The following is an 18,064-nucleotide window of genomic DNA, read 5'->3' on the forward strand; positions in this document are numbered from 1 at the left end:
CCCGAACCTGCCCACATCACCCGGAGCAGACATGATGCTGATCACAAACAACCCTTATGACTACAGCTTCGTCTCCCAAGGAGAAGTGACTGTTGCTTCTATCGATGACTCCGAGGAGCTGATGGCCACCGATGTGAGAGACGACGGGCTGTGGGGAGGAGCAGGGAGAGACCTGGTGTCAGGGTCCCGGGGGGCGAGGCTTCACTGGGAGATGATACATTATGGGCGGGGGGCAGTTACCATGACAGGAAGTGTGGGTGTGTTGACAGACATCTGCAAGGATGGATGAAGAGTTGAGTAAATGGATGGATGGATGGCTGCACAGTTGGATGGATGGATGGGTGGGTGGATGGAAGGAAGGGTGCATATGGGGATGGATGCATGGATAGAGGGGTATCTATAGGGAATAATGGATGGGTGGTTGGTGTGTGTATGGATGGATAGAGGGGTGTATGGGGAACAATGGATGGACAGTTGGTGGGTGGATGGAAGAATGTGTGTGGGGAAGGAGGGATGGATGGAGGACCTGTGTGGTGACAGATGGAGGGACAATGGCATGGAAGGATGGGGGGAATGAGGACTCAGTCCCCACCCCCGCACTAAAGAGTCTCCAAGTCCCTTGAGGCACGTCATGCAGCGTTGGGGTTGGAGGAGAGGCTGCCCCTGAACCTGACCCTCCCTCCCTTCCCTCCCCCCGCCTGGATCCCCAGAGCGCGTTCGATGTGTTGGGCTTCACGCCCGAGGAGAAGGTCGGGGTCTACAAGCTGACGGGAGCCATCATGCACTATGGGAACATGAAGTTCAAGCAGAAGCAACGCGAGGAGCAGGCCGAGCCTGATGGCACCGAGGGTGGGCAGAGGGGAAGGCACAGGGGGGAGGGATGTGGGACACTGATGGGGAGAGTGAGCCATACAGGGAGGGGACCACTGGGGGCATCCCGGAATGCAGAAGGAGGAGGGACCACCAGAAGACAGCGGGCAGATCCAGGGAGTTGCGGGGGGGGACACTCGGCAGGAGGTGGGGTGCAGGGACCGCAGTGGGTGGGGGTGGTCAAGGGGATTGAGGTGATGGTGGTGTGGGGAGGGACCACTGGGAGGCGGACGGGGAGGAGGCAGGGTGGGGGTGGTCAAGGGGGTTGAGGTGATGGTGGTGTGGGGAGGGACCAGTGGGAGGCGGACAGGGAGGAGGCAGGGTGGGGGTGGTCACACACAGAGCTGGGGGGTCACTGACCACATCTCTCCACCCACAGATGCAGATAAATCTGCCTACCTGATGGGGCTGAACTCGGCCGACCTGCTGAAGGGGCTGTGTCACCCCCGGGTCAAGGTGGGGAACGAGTATGTCACCAAGGGGCAGAATGTCCAGCAGGTGAGACCCTGCTCCCCTCCTTCCTTCCTTCCCCCCTTCCTTCCTCCCCTCCTTCCTTCCTTCCCCCTCCCTCCCTTCCTTCCTTCCTTCCCCCCTTCCTTCCTCCCTTCCTCCCCCCTTCCTTCCTTCCCCCTCCCTCCCTTCCTTCCTTCCTTCCTTCCTCCCTTCTTCCTTCCTTCCCTCCTTCCTTGTTTCCTTCCTCCCTTACTTCCCCGCTTCCTCCCCCCCTACCTTCCTTCCCCACTTCCTCCCTTCCCTCCTTCCCCCTTCCTTCCTCCCCTCCTTCCTTCAACTCTCCCTTCCTTTCCCCCTTCTTCCCATCCTTCCTTCCTCCCTCTCTTCCTTCCTTCCTCCGTGTCTTTCTTTCTTTCTTTCTTTCTTTCTTTCTTTCTTTCTTTCTTTCTTTCTTTCTCCCCAGAGCTCACACATGTCTCACCCCATTCTTTTCTCCTCAAATGCTTACCCCTCCTCCCTATCTCTGACATACCCCTGGCGACCCCCGCAGGTGTATTACTCTATCGGAGCCCTGGCCAAGTCTGTGTACGAGAAGATGTTCGGCTGGATGGTGACCAGGATCAACAACACCCTCGAGACGAAGCAGCCGCGTCAGTATTTCATCGGGGTGCTGGACATTGCTGGCTTTGAGATTTTTGATGTAAGTCATTTGCCCAGCAGAGGACGCTGTGGGGAGCAGGGTGGGAGCGTTGGCTATGGGGGAGCTCCCAGCTACTCCAGCCCCAGCCTCTCCCAGCAGGGGACACTGTTGGGAGTGGGGCTGGAGCATTGGCTGGGGGGCAACTCATGGCCCCACTCCAGCCCCAGCCTCTCCCAGCAGAGGGTGCTATACGGAGAGCTGGCTGTGGTGCAGTTCCTCCCTTCCTCCATTAGGTGACTCCATAGAAAAGCACCACCTGGTAGGCGAGTTACACTCTGGTATGTCTTCCCCAGATGCCTCTATGGCCGTGGTTTTCAAACTGCAGGTCATGACCCAGTACTGGGCTGTGGAATGGAAGGCACTGGGTCGCAGCGGCTTTGGTCAGCACTGCCGACTGAGCCATTAAAAGTCCCATCAGTGGCACTGCCGGCTAAGACAGGCTAGTCCCTACCTGTGCTGACACCGCACTGCACCCCGGAAGCTGCCAGCAGCAGGTACGGCTCCTAGGTGGGGGGGCCATGGAGCTCTGTGCATTGCCCCCACCAGGACCACCGACTCCGCATTCCCATTGGCCAGGCGGTGCCTATGGGGGGGCGGTGCCTGCTGCTGGCCATTTCCAGGGCAGAGCGTGGTCCGCGGTGCCTTAGCCCCCGCCCCCGCACTGGGCTGCTGACCAGGAGCCATCACAGGTAAGCCCGTGCCCCACCCCCTGCACCCCAATCCCCTACCCCAGCCCTGAGCCTCCCCCAGACCCAGAACCCTTCTTGCACCCCAAAGCCCTCATCCCCAGCCCTACCCCAGGGTCTTGACCCCCTCACACATCCCACCCCCTGCCCCAGCCCAGAGCCCCCTCTCACACCCTGAACCCCTCATTCCTGGCCCCCACCCTCTGCCCCGGCCCTGAGCCCCTCCCACACCCCAAACCCCTCATCCCCAGCTCTGTTGGGTCACGGCATCAACAATTTTCTTCAACTGGGTCATCAGAAAAAAAGTTGGAAAACCACTGAGCTCTGGGCTCTCCATAGCAGAGGGGACTCTTTTGTTCTCACTCGTCTCTTGTTCCCCCCATCTCCTCCCCAGTTCAACAGCTTCGAGCAGCTCTGCATCAACTTCACCAACGAGAAGCTGCAGCAGTTCTTCAACCACCACATGTTCGTGCTGGAGCAGGAGGAGTACAAGAAGGAGGGGATCGAGTGGGAGTTCATCGACTTCGGCATGGACCTGCAGGCCTGCATAGACCTCATCGAGAAGGTACCTCCCCCTGAGACAGCCCCCTCCTGGGGGCCAAATAGGAGCTGGCACCCCCTAGAGGGGAAAGGACCCATCTCCTAAAGCCCTGCAGCCCAACCCAAGCCTGATGGGACCCAGCTACAAGTGTCGGGTTCAGATCAGGTTGGCTCTCCTCCTCCTGCCCGGGGGGTTGGCATCACGGCACACCCAGGGGGCAGCGGATGGCAGGTGCGGGGCACGCAGCCACTGGTGCCATGCCGAGCCCATGGGCAGGAAGCAGGGACGCTGACTCAGGGTCAGGGGGAAGGATCGGGGTTGGGTCAGAAAACAACTTGACCCTCCTGGGCTCAGCTTGGGTGGACCTGGGCCCAAGTTGGGTCCAGGTCAGGCATAAAGAGACCTCTACTATGTCCCATTCCTCACTTCCTTGAGGCAGCCAGTCTCTGAATCTCAAAACTGAACTCTCTCTTTTACTTTCCCATTCTGTCTTTTCTATTCTCTCTCTTTTCTTCTCATTCTATCCATCCCTTCTCTTTTCTTTTTCTTCTCTCATTATATCCTTTTCTTCTTTCCCTTCCTCACTGTATTCATCTCTTCTCCTCTTCTGCTCATCCTTTCTTATCCTTCTCTTCCTTTCTCATGCTATCCATCTCTTTTCTCCATCCCCACACCAGCCCATGGGCATCATGTCCATCTTGGAGGAGGAGTGCATGTTCCCCAAGGCGTCGGACATGACCTTTAAGGCCAAGCTTTACGACAACCATCTGGGCAAGTCAGGGAACTTCGGCAAGCCACGGAACATCAAGGGCAAGCCGGAGGCGCATTTCTCCCTCATCCACTACGCCGGCACGGTGGACTACAATATCACTGGCTGGCTGCAAAAGAACAAAGACCCGCTCAATGAGACAGTGGTGGGGCTCTACCAGAAATCCGCCCTCAAACTCCTTGCCCTCCTCTTCGCCAACTACGCTGTGGCCGAGAGTGGTGAGAAAACAAGGCAGGGTGACAGAGAGAGATGGAGGAATGGGAGAGCGTGTGGAAGGAGATAGGAAGGATGGAGCAATTGATGAAGGCGTGGAAGGAGAGAGGAATGGAGAGACAGGGAGAGGATGGATGGATGGATGGATGGATGGATGGGATATGGTTGGCTGGATGGGTAGAAAAATGGATGGATCGATGGATGGAAGGAAGGACAGAATGTGGCTGGATAGAGGGATGGGTGTAGGGTTGGCTGGAGGAATGGATAAGAGGAGGTTTGATGGATGGACGATAGAGGGGATAAATGAATGGAGGAAGGGAGAGATGGGGAGGATGGATGATTTATTGGAAGGAAAGTGGCTGGATGGGGGGATGGATGAGGATGATGTATAGATGGGAGATGGAGGGAGGGATGGGGGATAGACAGATGGATGGGAAGCGAGAGAGACTCAGCCAGGTACAGAACGGCCCCAACCCCCCAACCTAGCCCCGCCCCCTCATGCCCCCTTTCCTGTGCTCTCTCCCCTGCAGGCAGCGATGGGGGGAAGGGGAAGGGAGCCAAGAAGAAAGGTTCCTCCTTCCAGACGGTCTCAGCGCTGCACCGGGTATGAGGCCCTGACACCCTTGATCCTGAGGCGGCATTGTGGGGAGGGGGAACCCCAGAAAGGGGAAGAATTCCCATTAGGGGACGGAGGTGCCCATGGGGAGGGGACAAAAGAGGAAGGGAAATACCTGGAAAGGAGTTGGGGGTGTCTCACCATGAGGGCTTCCCTGGGGTGGGGGTTACCTGGGCCATTGCCCTACTCTAGCAGATACTAACCTTGCCCCCCTGGGCACTGACCCACCTTCCTCTTTCCCTTCCACCCCGTCCCCCCCAGGAGAATCTGAACAAGCTAATGGCGAATCTGAAAACCACCCACCCCCACTTTGTACGCTGCATCATCCCCAATGAGCGGAAGGCACCAGGTGAGGGGGTGGGGCTTTCTGGGAAAGGGGTGGTGCCACTGGCAAGGGGCAAAGAGAATGAGGGCCTTGGAGGGAGGGGAGGTGCTCAGGGACAAAAGGACAGGGCGAAGCGTGGGGCTAAGGAAAGAGGTGTGGCTAAGGAGCATGGGAGGGGCTAAGAGAATGGGGTGGAGCTACAGGGCTAGCGGGAGTGGTTAAAAGATATTGGAGTCTGGCTAATGACTATGGGGAAAGGGGTGGGGCTAAGGGATGGGACTATGGGAGGTGAATGACAAAGGGGGCAGGGCTAAGAAGCAAATGGTTGGGACTCATTTCTCATGTATAGGGGTAAGAGAAGGGGGGGCTAAGGGATTAAGAGGAGGGGTTAAAATGTCATGGCTGGGGTTGTGGGGAAGGGACTAGCGATGGGCCTAAGGGGCAGGACCATCACTGACCTGGGGTAACTGCCTTTCTTCCCACCGAAGGGGTGATGGACAACCCCCTGGTGATGCACCAGCTGCGCTGTAATGGGGTGCTGGAGGGCATCCGCATCTGCAGGAAGGGCTTCCCCAACCGCATCCTCTACGGGGACTTCAGACAGAGGTGGGTCTGCTCCCCCCGGGGCATTGCTCAAGGGGAAGTTTGCAGCATCACAGTGAGGGGGTACTGCTCCAGGGGAAGCTTGCAGCATCAGGGTGAGGGGGCACTGCTCCAGAGGAAGCTCGCAGCATCCGAGTGAGGGGCACTGCTGCAGGGGAAGCTGGCAGCGTCAGGGTGAGGGGGCACTGCTCCAGGGCAAGCTGGCAGTGTCAGGGTGAGGGGGCACTGCTGTAGGGGAAGCTCACAGCGTCAGGGTAAGGGGGCACTGCTCCAGGGGAAGCTTGCAGCGCCAGGGTGAGGGGGCACTGCTGCAGGGGAAGCTCGCAGCATCAGAGTGAGGGGGCACTGCTCCAGGGGAAGCTCGCAGTTTCACGGGATGGGCTCAGAGATCCAGGGTCTCTAACAATCCCCTTCCCGCAGGTACCGTATCCTGAACCCAGCGGCCATCCCCGAGGGCCAGTTCATCGACAGCCGCAAGGGGGCAGAAAAGCTGCTTGGCTCCCTCGACATCGACTCCAGCCAGTACAAATTCGGGCACACCAAGGTGAGGGGGAGGAGCCCGTGCGGGTGGGCGGAGCCTCTATCTACCTGTCTAGTCCCATCCACCCCTCTCTCTATCTATTTATCTATCTAATCTCCCCCCCTCAGGTGTTCTTCAAGGCTGGGCTGCTGGGGCTGCTGGAGGAGATGCGGGACGAGCGGCTCGCCCGGATCATCACCCGCATCCAGGCCCAATCACGGGGGCAGCTCATGCGTATTGAGTTCAAGAAGATCTTAGAGCGCAGGTGAGAGGGGGCACAGCCCTTCCTGTGCCGGTTTGAGTGGGGCCAGGCAGGGGGCTTCCTTGGAAGACCCCATGGAGAACTCAACTGGATGGGTCTGAGCCCCACACACTCATCCATCTGAGACCCTCCAGAGCAGCAAAATCAGCACGGCCATTGGGTGAAACAAGTTGGTTGGGTCCCAGCAGGTGGCTCACCCTCTCTACCTCCCAACCGCCAAGCTGTGAGGTTTGGGGACACCCAGCAGGGCTTGGGTCACCCTCAGTGGTTCTTTCTGCCACCATGCAGGGACGCCCTGCTGGTTATTCAGTGGAACATCCGGGCCTTCATGGGGGTGAAGAACTGGCCCTGGATGAAGCTCTACTTCAAGATCAAACCGCTCCTGAAAAGCGCTGAGACGGAGAAGGAGATGCAGGTGAGGTCAAAGGGTGGGAGCAGGGGCTGCAGTGGGCCTGGGGAACTGGATTATCTGGAAGAGCTTGGGAGATAAAGATGGGCGCTAGGCCCATGGCAATTGCATGGGGGTCTAGCTCAGCTGTGACTGCTCAGGGACAGAGGTGGGCTCTAGGTCAAATGCAAGTCAGTCATGTCAACCGTTTGCAGAGTTGGATTCTAGGTTAACGCAACAAACTTGGGTTCTTGTTTTAACACAACCTCTGGTGGGTTATAGATAGAGATGGGTTCTAGATCCCTATATGGGTTCTAGGTTGGTTTGAACTGATTGGGATGAGGGACTGAGTTCTAGGTCGAATTAGCCTGTAGTTGTGATCTAGGTCATCTGGAACTGTTTGGTTTGATAATCTGGGTTCTAGGTCACATGCAGCTCCAGCTGCATTCTAGTTCAATTGGGTCTATTCAGTTTGAGGAGCTGGGTTCTGGGTTAGCTGAAGTTGGCTTCAGGGATGTGTTCTAGATCATATACAACCAGCAGCTGGGTTCTTGGTCAACTGGAACTACTTAGGAAAAGGAGCTGGTAGCTAGGCCAAATGCAAGACACAACTTTGTTCTAAGCCACTAAACCCTCAGCTGGTTTCTAGGTTAACTGGAACCATTTGGGGAATTTACTTGGGTTCTAGGTCAAATGTAGCTGCTCAGAAGAAAGAACTGAAGGCAGCCCAATGTAGATGGCTGCTCACCTGGGATGGTGGGTTCAGTTCTGGTTTCACTCTGGCAGTGGAAATTATTTTGCTCAAGGGGAGATGGAAAAGACGGTAACTGTTTAGCATAGCTGTAGATTGGGTGGATGGATGAATCTTGCAGAGGGAGGGATGGAGGGATATATGTGTGGGTGGACTGATGGATGGATATTACAGAGGAAGGGGGGGATAGATGTGTGGCCAGATGGATGCGTTCATAGATAAATACTGCTAGATGGGCTCATTGCTCTGGTCCAGGGTAGTGAGGTGGGGTGAGATGGGGCAATACTGGCCTATATGTTCCTTTTGGTCTAATCCTTCCCCTGCCCTTGTGCAGACCATGAAGGAAGAGTTTGGGCGCCTGAAGGAGGCGCTAGAGAAGTCGGAGGCCCGGAGGAAGGAGCTGGAGGAGAAGATGGTCTCTCTGCTGCAGGAGAAGAACGATCTCCAGCTGCAAGTGCAGGCTGTGAGTGATAGGGTTCCCTCTGGCCCAGATCCCCCCACGACCCAGGGCCCATGTCTTTGGGTTGGGTTGATTGATCTCACGACTGGTTGGACTGTACATGATGGGGGTCCCCACCCTGAACCCCTTTTGAGCCCCACAATCCATGGGTGAGCCTTCAGTCCTTCCCTTCCCCCATCTGTGAATTACAGGGTACCCCAACCCCATCTGAGCCCCACACCTCCCAATGGGAAGCCCTGAGCCCTGTCCCTCCAGCTTTGCATAATGGGAACCCTCCATACCAAATCTTGTCTAAGCCCCATAGTCCAAAGGGGGGCTCTCAGCCCTGGTCTCCATGCCATGAGCAATGGGACACCCATAGACCCTATAGCTGGACCCTAGCCCTAACTCTACGATCAGGAGTAAGAAGTCCAACCCCCCACTTCCTTGTCCCTTACATTCTCTCTCTCTCTCTCTACTTCCACTCACAGGAGCAGGACAACCTGAACGATGCTGAGGAGCGCTGTGACCAGCTAATCAAGAACAAGATCCAGCTGGAGGCCAAGGTGAAGGAGCTGACAGAGCGAATGGAGGATGAGGAGGAGATGAATGCTGAGCTGACAGCCAAGAAGAGGAAGCTGGAGGACGAGTGCTCGGAGCTCAAGAAGGACATTGATGACCTGGAGCTGACCCTGGCCAAGGTGGAGAAGGAGAAACACGCGACAGAGAACAAGGTGAAGATGTAGAAGGGATGAGTGGCTTCAAGGCTATTTGGGTTGGGTTGAGTCTCCTCAAGACTGATTGGGTGAGGCTGACTTGCATGTCCTCAAGGTTGCTTGGGTTGAGTTTAATGTCCTCAAGGCTGGTTGTGCTGGGCTGAGTATCCTCCAGACTGGCTGGGTTGAATATTTTCAAAGCTGGTAGAGTTGAGCTGGGTTGGGTTGACTGTCCTCCAGGCTGGTTGGGTCGGTTTGGGTTGAGCCAATTCAAGGCTGGTTAAGTTGGGTTGAGTTCGCACAAGGTCAGTTGGGTTGAGAAAAAAAGTGAAGACCCCACCTGAGATATTGCATTTGGGTCCAGGCCTATTAATCCCAGAATCCTCACATCCCAGATTCCTTCTCCACCAGGTGAAGAACCTGACAGAGGAGATGGCCGGTCTGGATGAGATAATAGCTAAACTGACCAAGGAGAAGAAGTCTCTGCAGGAAGCTCATCAGCAAGCACTGGATGACCTGCAGGTGGAGGAGGACAAGGTCAACACTCTGACCAAAGCCAAACTCAAGCTGGAGCAGCAGGCAGATGATGTGAGTATATCCTGGACCCCAAGGAGGCATTTAGCTGCAGGGAGCAGGGACAGGGGACTCAGTACGGGTTAGTCTCCATGCACAGTCAGTGCTGACCACAGTGTCAGAGCACCGCACTAGGGGTTGGACTGAATGGTTGGGTTGGGTGTCCTCAAGCTTGCTTGGGTTGGGTTGAATGTCCTCCAGGCTAAGTTTGGGAATGCCTCAGAGATGCAAGTTTTACCAATAACACACCCTTTTCTCTCTCAGTTGGAGGGCTCCCTGGAGCAGGAGAAGAAGATCCGGATGGACCTGGAGAGAGCCAAGAGGAAGCTGGAAGGGGACTTGAAGCTGACCCAGGAGAACATCATGGATTTGGAGAATGACAAGCAGCAGCTGGAAGAGAAGCTGAAAAAGTAGGAGGGTTGTTCTTTGCACAATCCAATGTGCTCGGAGCACAGAGGGGGATTCATCTCTCTAAATCTCTTTGCAGGAAGGAGTTTGACATCAACCAGCAGAACAGCAAGATAGAGGATGAGCAAGCCCTGGGCCTGCAGCTCCAGAAGAAGCTGAAGGAGCTGCAGGTGGGTGCCTTTCTCTTGCTCTAGAACATCCCTCACTTCCATCCCAGAACTGGAGAAGCTGCTCTGGAATGAGCTGCATCATTTTTGTTCTAGGAGACTACCTCAATACCCGGACAAGAGACTGTCCCTTTTGGTGCCGCTCTACCATAAGTGAGTGCTTGGGTTCTAGTCGGCCATCTTAGCACCAGTCCAGAGCCGAAAGGAAATATACCTTCTGGAACCTCGTGTTTGTGCATCTCTAAAACAAAATAGTGTGTCTTGTTTCTATCATTGCCCTCTATTCCACTCTAGAACAAGAGGGTCTCTGCCTGCATGGGGTACTTTTGACATCACTCTAGAACTAGGTATAGAACTGCAATTCTAGGTTCATGCTCCCTGTGCTTTGGAACCCAGATTCCCCTTTCTAGTCTAGAACACTAGGTATTCAAGATTGATCTGAGGAAACTGTTTTATTTTGCTCTCTTCAGATTGAACAGGAACCCTGTGTCCTTCTGTTTCTAGAACCCAGATTTTTAATCTGATCTAGACCACCGTGTTCTAGATGCGGATTAGGACATTGTATTACTTTACACCCAGACCCACGTGTTCCTGCCTGCTCTAGAATGCGTGGTGTTCTTGGCGTGTCTGAGCCCATGGGTCTCTCTCCGGCTGCAGGCGCGCATCGAGGAGCTGGAGGAAGAGCTGGAGGCGGAGCGCACGGCCCGGGCCAAGGTGGAGAAGCTGCGCTCGGACCTGTCGCGGGAGCTGGAGGAAATCAGCGAGCGGCTGGAGGAGGCGGGCGGCGCCACCTCGGTGCAGATCGAGCTGAACAAGAAGCGGGAGGCGGAGTTCCAGAAGATGCGGCGGGACCTGGAGGAGGCCACGCTGCAGCACGAGGCCACGGCCGCCACCCTGCGCAAGAAACACGCCGACTCGGTGGCCGAGCTGGGCGAGCAGATCGACAACCTGCAGCGCGTCAAGCAGAAGCTGGAGAAGGAGAAGAGCGAGCTCAAGCTGGAGCTGGACGACATCAGCTCCAACCTGGAGCAGCTGCTCAAAGCCAAGGTGCCCAGGGGGCAGGCCCAGGGGTGGAGAGGGAGGGGCCAGGGCTGATGGAAGAGGCCAGGCTTGGAGCATTTTTTCTTCCTTGCTTTCCTTTTTTTCTTTCGTTTTCTCATTTGTTGAGGTTTTTATTTGGTTTGGTTTCATTTTTGTCTTTTGTTCATTTTCCTTTCATTCTCTTTTTTCTTTTGTTCTTTAGTTCTTTTTCTTTCATTCATTTCTCCTTCTTTTTCATTCTTTTGTTGTTTCATTCCTTTCTTTTTTTCTTTGTCACTCTTGTTATTTTTCATTTCAACTATTGTTTCTTCATTCTTGCATTTTCCTTTCTTCTATTCCTTTGTTCCAGTTCCCTCACTCTTTAATTCCTTCGTGTTTTTTCCTTTCACTTTTTTTCTTCTTTCATTTCTTTAATTCTTTTGTTCTTTTTCTCTTTCTTTTTTCTTTAGTTCTTTCATGCCTTCTTTTTACTTTCACTTTTTCATTCTTTTTCCATTCATTCTTTTTCAGCCTTGCATTCTTTCAGGTTTTACAGGTTATTTTCACGCATTCCTTACTCGCTTCTTGTTTTCTTTTTTGGTTTCTCTTTGGGGGTATTTTGGGTCCATTCTTTGTTCATTCATTCCCCCACTTCTCCCCCGTCCCTGCCCAGGTCAGCCTGGAGAAGCTGTCCCGCACACTAGAGGACCAGGCGGCCGAGCACCGGGCCAAACTGGAGGAGACACAGCGAGCACTGAATGACACCAGCACCCAGAGAGCCAAACTGCAGACAGAGAATGGTGAGGCCCCTCCCTTGACAGCACTGCCCCCTCCCTTGACAGCACTGCCCCCTGCCCCTCCCCTTGCCCCCTGAGGCTCCACCATCTCCCCATCCTAATGTTCATCTTAACTCTAACCCTAATCTTAGCCCTAATCTTAGCCCTACCCCAACTTTTACCTTGGTCTAGCACCACAATTAACTACTCATTCTAAACCCAGTCACCATCCGAACCCACTAACCCTGGTTATAACCCTAACCTTAACCCTCTAAACCTGATTATACCCCGACCCTAACCCACTAAACCTGATTATACTCCTAACCCTAACCCACTAAACCTGATTGTACCCCTGACACTAACCCACTAACCCTGATTATACCCCTGACCCACTAACTCTGATTGTACCCCTGTCCCACTAACCCCGATTATCTCTGTAATCTTGACCCAACCTTTGCCCTACCCTATTCTCTGCCCCCCGCAGGTGAGCTGTCCCGCCAGCTAGAGGAGAAGGAGGCCCTGATCTCCCAGCTGACCCGGGGCAAACAGTCCTACACCCAACAGATGGAGGACTTAAAGAGACAGCTGGAGGAGGAAACCAAGGTGATATGATAGCAGGGGGCTGTGGGTCGGGAGTGAGGGGCACCAGCAGATCTGAGGAGCCCAGGGCTGGGCTAGCAGGGGGCTGCGGGTTCGGAGTGAGGGGCACCAGCAGAGCTCTTCGTCCCCCACCCCAGGCGAAGAACGCCCTGGCCCATGCACTGCAGTCAGCCCGGCATGACTGCGACCTGCTGCGGGAGCAGTACGAGGAGGAGACAGAGGCGAAGGCCGAGCTGCAGCGCTCGCTCTCCAAGGCCAACTCCGAGGTGGCGCAGTGGAGAACCAAGTATGAGACGGACGCCATCCAGCGGACGGAGGAGCTGGAGGAGGCCAAGTGAGTGCCGGGCAGAGCCGTGGTGCATGCGGGTGGCCTTTTCCTTCTCCTTCTCTCCTCTTCTTTTCCCAGCCTCTCGGCTTTTTTTGCCATTTTCTTACCTTCTTTTCTCCTTTTGTTCTTCCTTCTTTTCATTCTTTGGGTTTTTTCATTCCTTCTTTTTTAACCTTCTTTCTCTCTCCTTCCCCCATCATTCTTACATCTTTTCTTCCCCATCTCCCTTATTTCTTTCCTCATCTCTCGCTCTCCATCCCTCCCACCCCTTTTTCCTGCTGAATGCCCCCTGCTCAGCCCTGGACAATGGGGTTCTCAGCTGCTTCCTCTAACAGGGAAGCTTTTGGCTTGGGTTATATTTTCACTCTCAGCATATAAGACGAGCAAAAAGCTTGTTGGTTGGAGGAGAGACCCCCCCACACCACATGTCCTCCACCCACAGTACCAGCACTAAGGTAGGTGGGAGCCCTTCTCGAAAAATTAGCCAGACTACCCTATGGAGTTCATTCTAGATCAGTATAGACCAATCCTCTGCAATGTCAGAGACTATCAGAGAAACCTCACCCCTTCTTTCACCTGTGCTCAGGAAGTTTTAAGCTGGGAGATTTGTTCTAGAATAACAGGTTGAATCTGTGTGGCTCTTCTGGAAAGCAGTCCTAGAACAGTCTAGAACATCAGGTACAAGGTCCAGGCCCGACCCTTGTGGACTCCATGATCTCCACGTAAGGATGGGCCCTTGGAGCTTTGTTCCACAAGCACTGTCCTGATATGGAGCTATGGTCTAGAGCATTCTACATGGCCATCTAGAGAACCAGTGCTGGGATCCAGGCCAAACCTCTTGGACTCTTTCATCTGTGCCCGGCAGGCTCTCATTTGCCCTAGAATCTTAAAGAGGGGGCTCGGCAGATCCACCCTGGGGAAGGTCTAGAATGGTCTAGATCTTCCTTTAGAACCTCAGGGAGGGAGGTACAGACCAAGCCTGCAGCCCTACCACTGCACACTCAATTGGGACCTACATGGGGTGGCTTGGCCTCTGATCTTGAACCTCAGAGCAAATTCTAGCTGCCCTGCTCCAAAGTGGGTCTAGAAAGGTGTGAACAGATGAGAGATGGGGGCCAACACCACAACAGTGGGGTGCTCCATGCTGGGATGGTCGAGAGCCCTACACAGGCAATCAGAGTTGCTTTTTGTCTAGAATGGTCTCAAGCATAAGGATCCAATGCACCATACCAGCCCAGTGTCTCAGGGATTTTCTGCTGGGAACCCCCTGTAACTCCAAGCCCGGAGGGGAGGGAAAGGGGCTAGGCCCCTCCCCAGTGGCTGATGGTGTCTGTCGCCCCCCGGTGGCAGGAAGAAGCTGGCACAGCGGCTGCAGGAGGCGGAGGAGGCCGTGGAGGCCGTGAACGCCAAGTGCTCATCGCTGGAGAAGACCAAGCACCGGCTGCAGAATGAGATCGAGGACCTGATGGTGGACGTGGAGCGGTCGAACGCCGCCGCCGCCGCCCTGGACAAGAAGCAGAGAAACTTCGACAAGGTGGGGCTGGGGGAGGGGGGAAAGAGGAAGGAAGGAATAATTGAAATAGAAACAAGAAAAAAGGAAAGAAGGGAATGCCATAGAGCAAAGAAAGAATGAATGCAATGAGTCAAGGAACAAAGGAGGAAAATAATAAAATTGAGCCAAAGAGAAAAAGCAAGCCATGGGCACAATGAAAGAAAGAAATAGGGCAAAGAAACAACAAAGGAATGAAGGAAGGAAAGAATGAAATAAAGCAAAGGAAGAGAATAAAATTGAGCCAATAAATGAAGAAATAAATACAGCAATGACAGAAAGGAAAAAAAAGCTTATGAATGAAATAGCACAAATAGGAATTAAGATTAAAGCGAGAGAAAGAAAAAGAAAGAAAGAAAACTAGATTTGGCAGTTTTCTATTTTTATTTTCGTATAATTTCAACAGATAATGTTGATGTTTATTGTTAAGCTTTTTTTAATCAATTTAAATTTTCGCAGTGGCCACAAAATGATGGAGTTTTAATGTTTCTTTATTTTTAATTGATTTAAGTGTTGCTGGAAATTCTGGTGAGGTCAGACAATTGGAGCTGGGGGGGGGAAAGGCAGGTGACTGTCATTTTCTAACGGCAACAAACGTCTTGCGATACCAAAATTTAGAGCTTTCTGACTGTTAAAAACACACACTGGCAACGTCGTGTGGCAAATCAGACAAAGTCTATAGCCTGAAATAATTTCCCAAGTTGGGTTTTTCTTACTTTGCCTGTCTGCAAATTTCAGTTATCATTGACAGAAATATTTTTTCATGAGTGGGTGTGTCTGCGGCAAAATCAAAGTTCCTGATGTTGACCGATAAAAAGCCAATCCTTCCGAGCCTAAATACAGCCACAGAGAGAGAGAAGGGGGCAGTGAACAGAGACAGGGAGGAGGAGAGAGAGAAGGGGAGAGAGATCTTGGGGGGGCAGAGGGCCCCTCTTTTGGGTTGACCCTCTCACCATGCCCCACATCTCCCCAGATCCTGTCCGAGTGGAAGCAGAAGTTCGAGGAGTCGCAGATGGAGCTGGAGTCCTCGCAGAAGGAGACGCGGTCGCTCAGCACCGAGCTCTTCAAGCTGAAGAATGCCTACGAGGAGTCACTGGAGCATCTGGAGACCTTCAAGAGGGAGAACAAGAACCTACAGGGTGAGACTCCCCGCCCCATTCCCCGGCACCCCCTGCCCCCACTCCCTGCAGCACAGCACCCACAATCTCCCACCCTAGCCATGACCCACCTCCTGCTTAGTCCGGTCTCTCTCCCCCCGCAGAGGAGCTCTCGGACCTGACAGAGCAGCTGGGTGAGGGAGGCAAGAACCTGCATGAGCTGGAGAAGGTGCGGAAGCAGCTGGAGGCCGAGAAGATGGAGCTGCAGGCGGCACTGGAGGAGGCTGAGGTGAGGGGCACGGCCGAGCACCCTTTCCCAGACCGCATGGGGGTCAGCCGGGAACCCCCCCAGCACCGGCTTGGTTGGTCGGTCTGTCTGCTCTTTCAGTTCTTCATTCTCCATTGGCTCATTCTTTCTTTCTCTGTCCCCTTTTTTCTTTTATTCCTTCTGCCGTGGGACAAGCGCACCCCGTCCCCTCCTGGGGTGGGGTGAGGGTCATTATCTCCTCGCGGCTGAGTCCATACGATCACCCCTTTGTCACAGACTCACAGGACTCGTGCTCTCTCCCGGCTCCGTACGCTCCCTGGGAGGAACCTCCTTCAGCGGTACAGCCCTTCTCGGGGGCCCACTCTCTCCCGGGGGTTAAGCCCCTCTGCCTCCTGGAACAGCACCTCTCTGAGCCCTCAGCACGCCTGTCGCTCGCCTGGGCCCCCTCAGGGAGTCCCCTCGCTCTGGCCCCCCGGGGCCTCCGTGCCCAGAGGGAACAATGCCCCCCTGATCTCTAGACCGGAGCGACTCTCAGCCGGCGTAAAACAGGAGGGTTTATTGAGCGTCTGAACCCAGCACAGGAAACTGCGGGCCCTCGGGCCTGGCCTCCCTCAGCCCAGCACATCTAGGTCCCTCCTGCATCCAGGGGGGCTCTGGCTTCTCTCTCTCCCCAGCCCAGAGACCCTGATATCACTGGCCCCAACAGCTCCTCCCCTGTCCTTTGTCCTCCGTCCCAGGTAAACAGGTCGCTGGGGACCCTCCCTTCCGTCCTTTGTTCCCCTCTGGCTGGAACTGGCTGGTCGGGTCACCGGCGTCCTCCATCCTCAGCCCTTTGTCCTCCCACTGGCCAGAACCAGCTGACTGCCAAGCTGGGGTGGGCCTCTTAGTCTCCAGGTCACCAGTTGTTAAGGATCCCCCTCTCCAGGCCGTTGTCTGGGGTCCCCAGCTGCCAGGCACGGTCACACCTGGCCCTCTGCAACAACAAACCCTCTCCCACCACCTTCTTAAACATGCGGCACGCAGGGAAACGGAGGGGCGCACGTGGTATTCATGTAAAACACGACAGAAATCCCCAGCTTCGTCGCACCCTCGTTTGGGATAGTGGGACGCGGGGTAAAAGTCACTGTAGCTGCTCTCTCTCAGCGCCGCGTGGCCTTGCGGCAGAGTCAGGAGGGCTGCCCTGTTCAGCAGGGCTGTGTGGCCTAGCGGCCAGTCAGGGAAGTAGGTTGCCACCTAGAGGCGGGTGGCGGCCAGGGAGGGGGACCCGGGCCCGCCCTGCTCCACCGGCTCCCAGCTGAGGGCACTGGCAGTGGAAGTCCACCCACAACACGCTCGCACCACTCGGCACAACGTCTCGTCCCCCTGAGCTGCCCTGTCCCCGGGGCCGTGGTCCTGGCGTCTCCAGGCTCCTCGGTCTGTGCGGCTCTCAGCCACTCCATCACTTCTTGGGCATCCTCCTGGGTCGCGGCGCCTCTGGCTGGAGCCTGCAGCGTGTGACCTCCCTCTTGCACGGTCAGCCCCCAGTGAGCCGAGCTGCTCCCTTTTATACCTAGTCTCCAGCCGGAGCATGCCCAGCAGGGCCGAGGGGGCGTGGCCTCCTGGGCCCAGAGAGTAGAGTTAACCCTTGCAGTACCCGTGCGGGGCAAGCGCACCCCATCACACCTTCATTTATTCCTCTTTTCATTCGCTGGCTCATTATTTCTTTCCCTACCTCATTTTTCACTCATTCTTTCCCCCGTTGTTTCATTCCTGCTTTCATTCACTGATTCTTTCTTCCTTTCATGTATTCATTCCTTTCCATGTCTCATTTCATGCTGTTTCCTTCTTATGTCTTTGTCTCCATTTTGTCCTTTCTTTCCCTCTTCTGCATTCTTCCTTTTTTCACTTCTACATCTGTTTCTTTCTTTCATTTCTACATTTTCTTTCATCTCCATTTAATTCTCTTCCTTCCTTCCCTTATGTATTAATCTCTCTCTCTCTCTCTTTTCTCTCATTCATTCATCCTCCCTCCCACCCCCCAGGCCTCTCTGGAGCATGAGGAGGGGAAGATCCTGCGGGCCCAGCTGGACTTTAGCCAGTTCAAGGCAGATTTTGAGCGGAAGCTGGCGGAGAAGGATGAGGAGATGGAGCAGGCCAAGCGCAACCACCTGCGGGTGGTGGATTCGCTACAGACCTCGCTGGACGCCGAGACCCGCAGCCGCAACGAGGTGCTGAGGGTCAAGAAGAAGATGGAGGGCGACCTCAACGAGATGGAGATCCAGCTGAGCCATGCCAACCGCATGGCAGCTGAGGCCCAGAGCCACCTCAAGGCTGCTCAGACCCAGCTCAAGGTAACAGGGCCTCCAGGGGGCAGGGAATGGGGCCTTTCCCCTCTGCGGGGGAGAGGGGCAGCTCCCACCTGGCCCCAGGACAGGGGATATGCTGGC

General features: G+C 54.9%; 1 protein-coding gene across 1 annotated transcript in view; it reads left to right on the top strand.

The window, feature by feature from the left end:
• The window catches only part of LOC141997004 (myosin-6), a 33,380-nt gene that overhangs the window by 10,991 nt on the left and 4,325 nt on the right, over positions 1 to 18,064 (top strand). Inside the window, exons 11-35 of the mRNA XM_074969310.1 lie at positions 30 to 133; positions 711 to 849; positions 1,250 to 1,368; positions 1,874 to 2,023; positions 3,104 to 3,274; positions 3,928 to 4,237; positions 4,763 to 4,836; positions 5,110 to 5,197; positions 5,662 to 5,779; positions 6,197 to 6,320; positions 6,425 to 6,561; positions 6,847 to 6,973; positions 8,032 to 8,160; positions 8,628 to 8,870; positions 9,264 to 9,440; positions 9,690 to 9,835; positions 9,913 to 10,003; positions 10,658 to 11,047; positions 11,694 to 11,820; positions 12,281 to 12,399; positions 12,534 to 12,730; positions 14,075 to 14,258; positions 15,247 to 15,412; positions 15,535 to 15,659; positions 17,660 to 17,968. Coding sequence (XP_074825411.1) covers positions 30 to 133; positions 711 to 849; positions 1,250 to 1,368; positions 1,874 to 2,023; positions 3,104 to 3,274; positions 3,928 to 4,237; positions 4,763 to 4,836; positions 5,110 to 5,197; positions 5,662 to 5,779; positions 6,197 to 6,320; positions 6,425 to 6,561; positions 6,847 to 6,973; positions 8,032 to 8,160; positions 8,628 to 8,870; positions 9,264 to 9,440; positions 9,690 to 9,835; positions 9,913 to 10,003; positions 10,658 to 11,047; positions 11,694 to 11,820; positions 12,281 to 12,399; positions 12,534 to 12,730; positions 14,075 to 14,258; positions 15,247 to 15,412; positions 15,535 to 15,659; positions 17,660 to 17,968 — 4,064 coding nt within the window. The remainder of the gene's footprint in view (positions 1 to 29; positions 134 to 710; positions 850 to 1,249; positions 1,369 to 1,873; positions 2,024 to 3,103; positions 3,275 to 3,927; positions 4,238 to 4,762; positions 4,837 to 5,109; positions 5,198 to 5,661; positions 5,780 to 6,196; positions 6,321 to 6,424; positions 6,562 to 6,846; positions 6,974 to 8,031; positions 8,161 to 8,627; positions 8,871 to 9,263; positions 9,441 to 9,689; positions 9,836 to 9,912; positions 10,004 to 10,657; positions 11,048 to 11,693; positions 11,821 to 12,280; positions 12,400 to 12,533; positions 12,731 to 14,074; positions 14,259 to 15,246; positions 15,413 to 15,534; positions 15,660 to 17,659; positions 17,969 to 18,064) is intronic.

Source organism: Natator depressus, chromosome 13 (assembly GCF_965152275.1).
Source record: "Natator depressus isolate rNatDep1 chromosome 13, rNatDep2.hap1, whole genome shotgun sequence".
Lineage (NCBI taxonomy): Eukaryota > Metazoa > Chordata > Testudines > Cheloniidae > Natator > Natator depressus.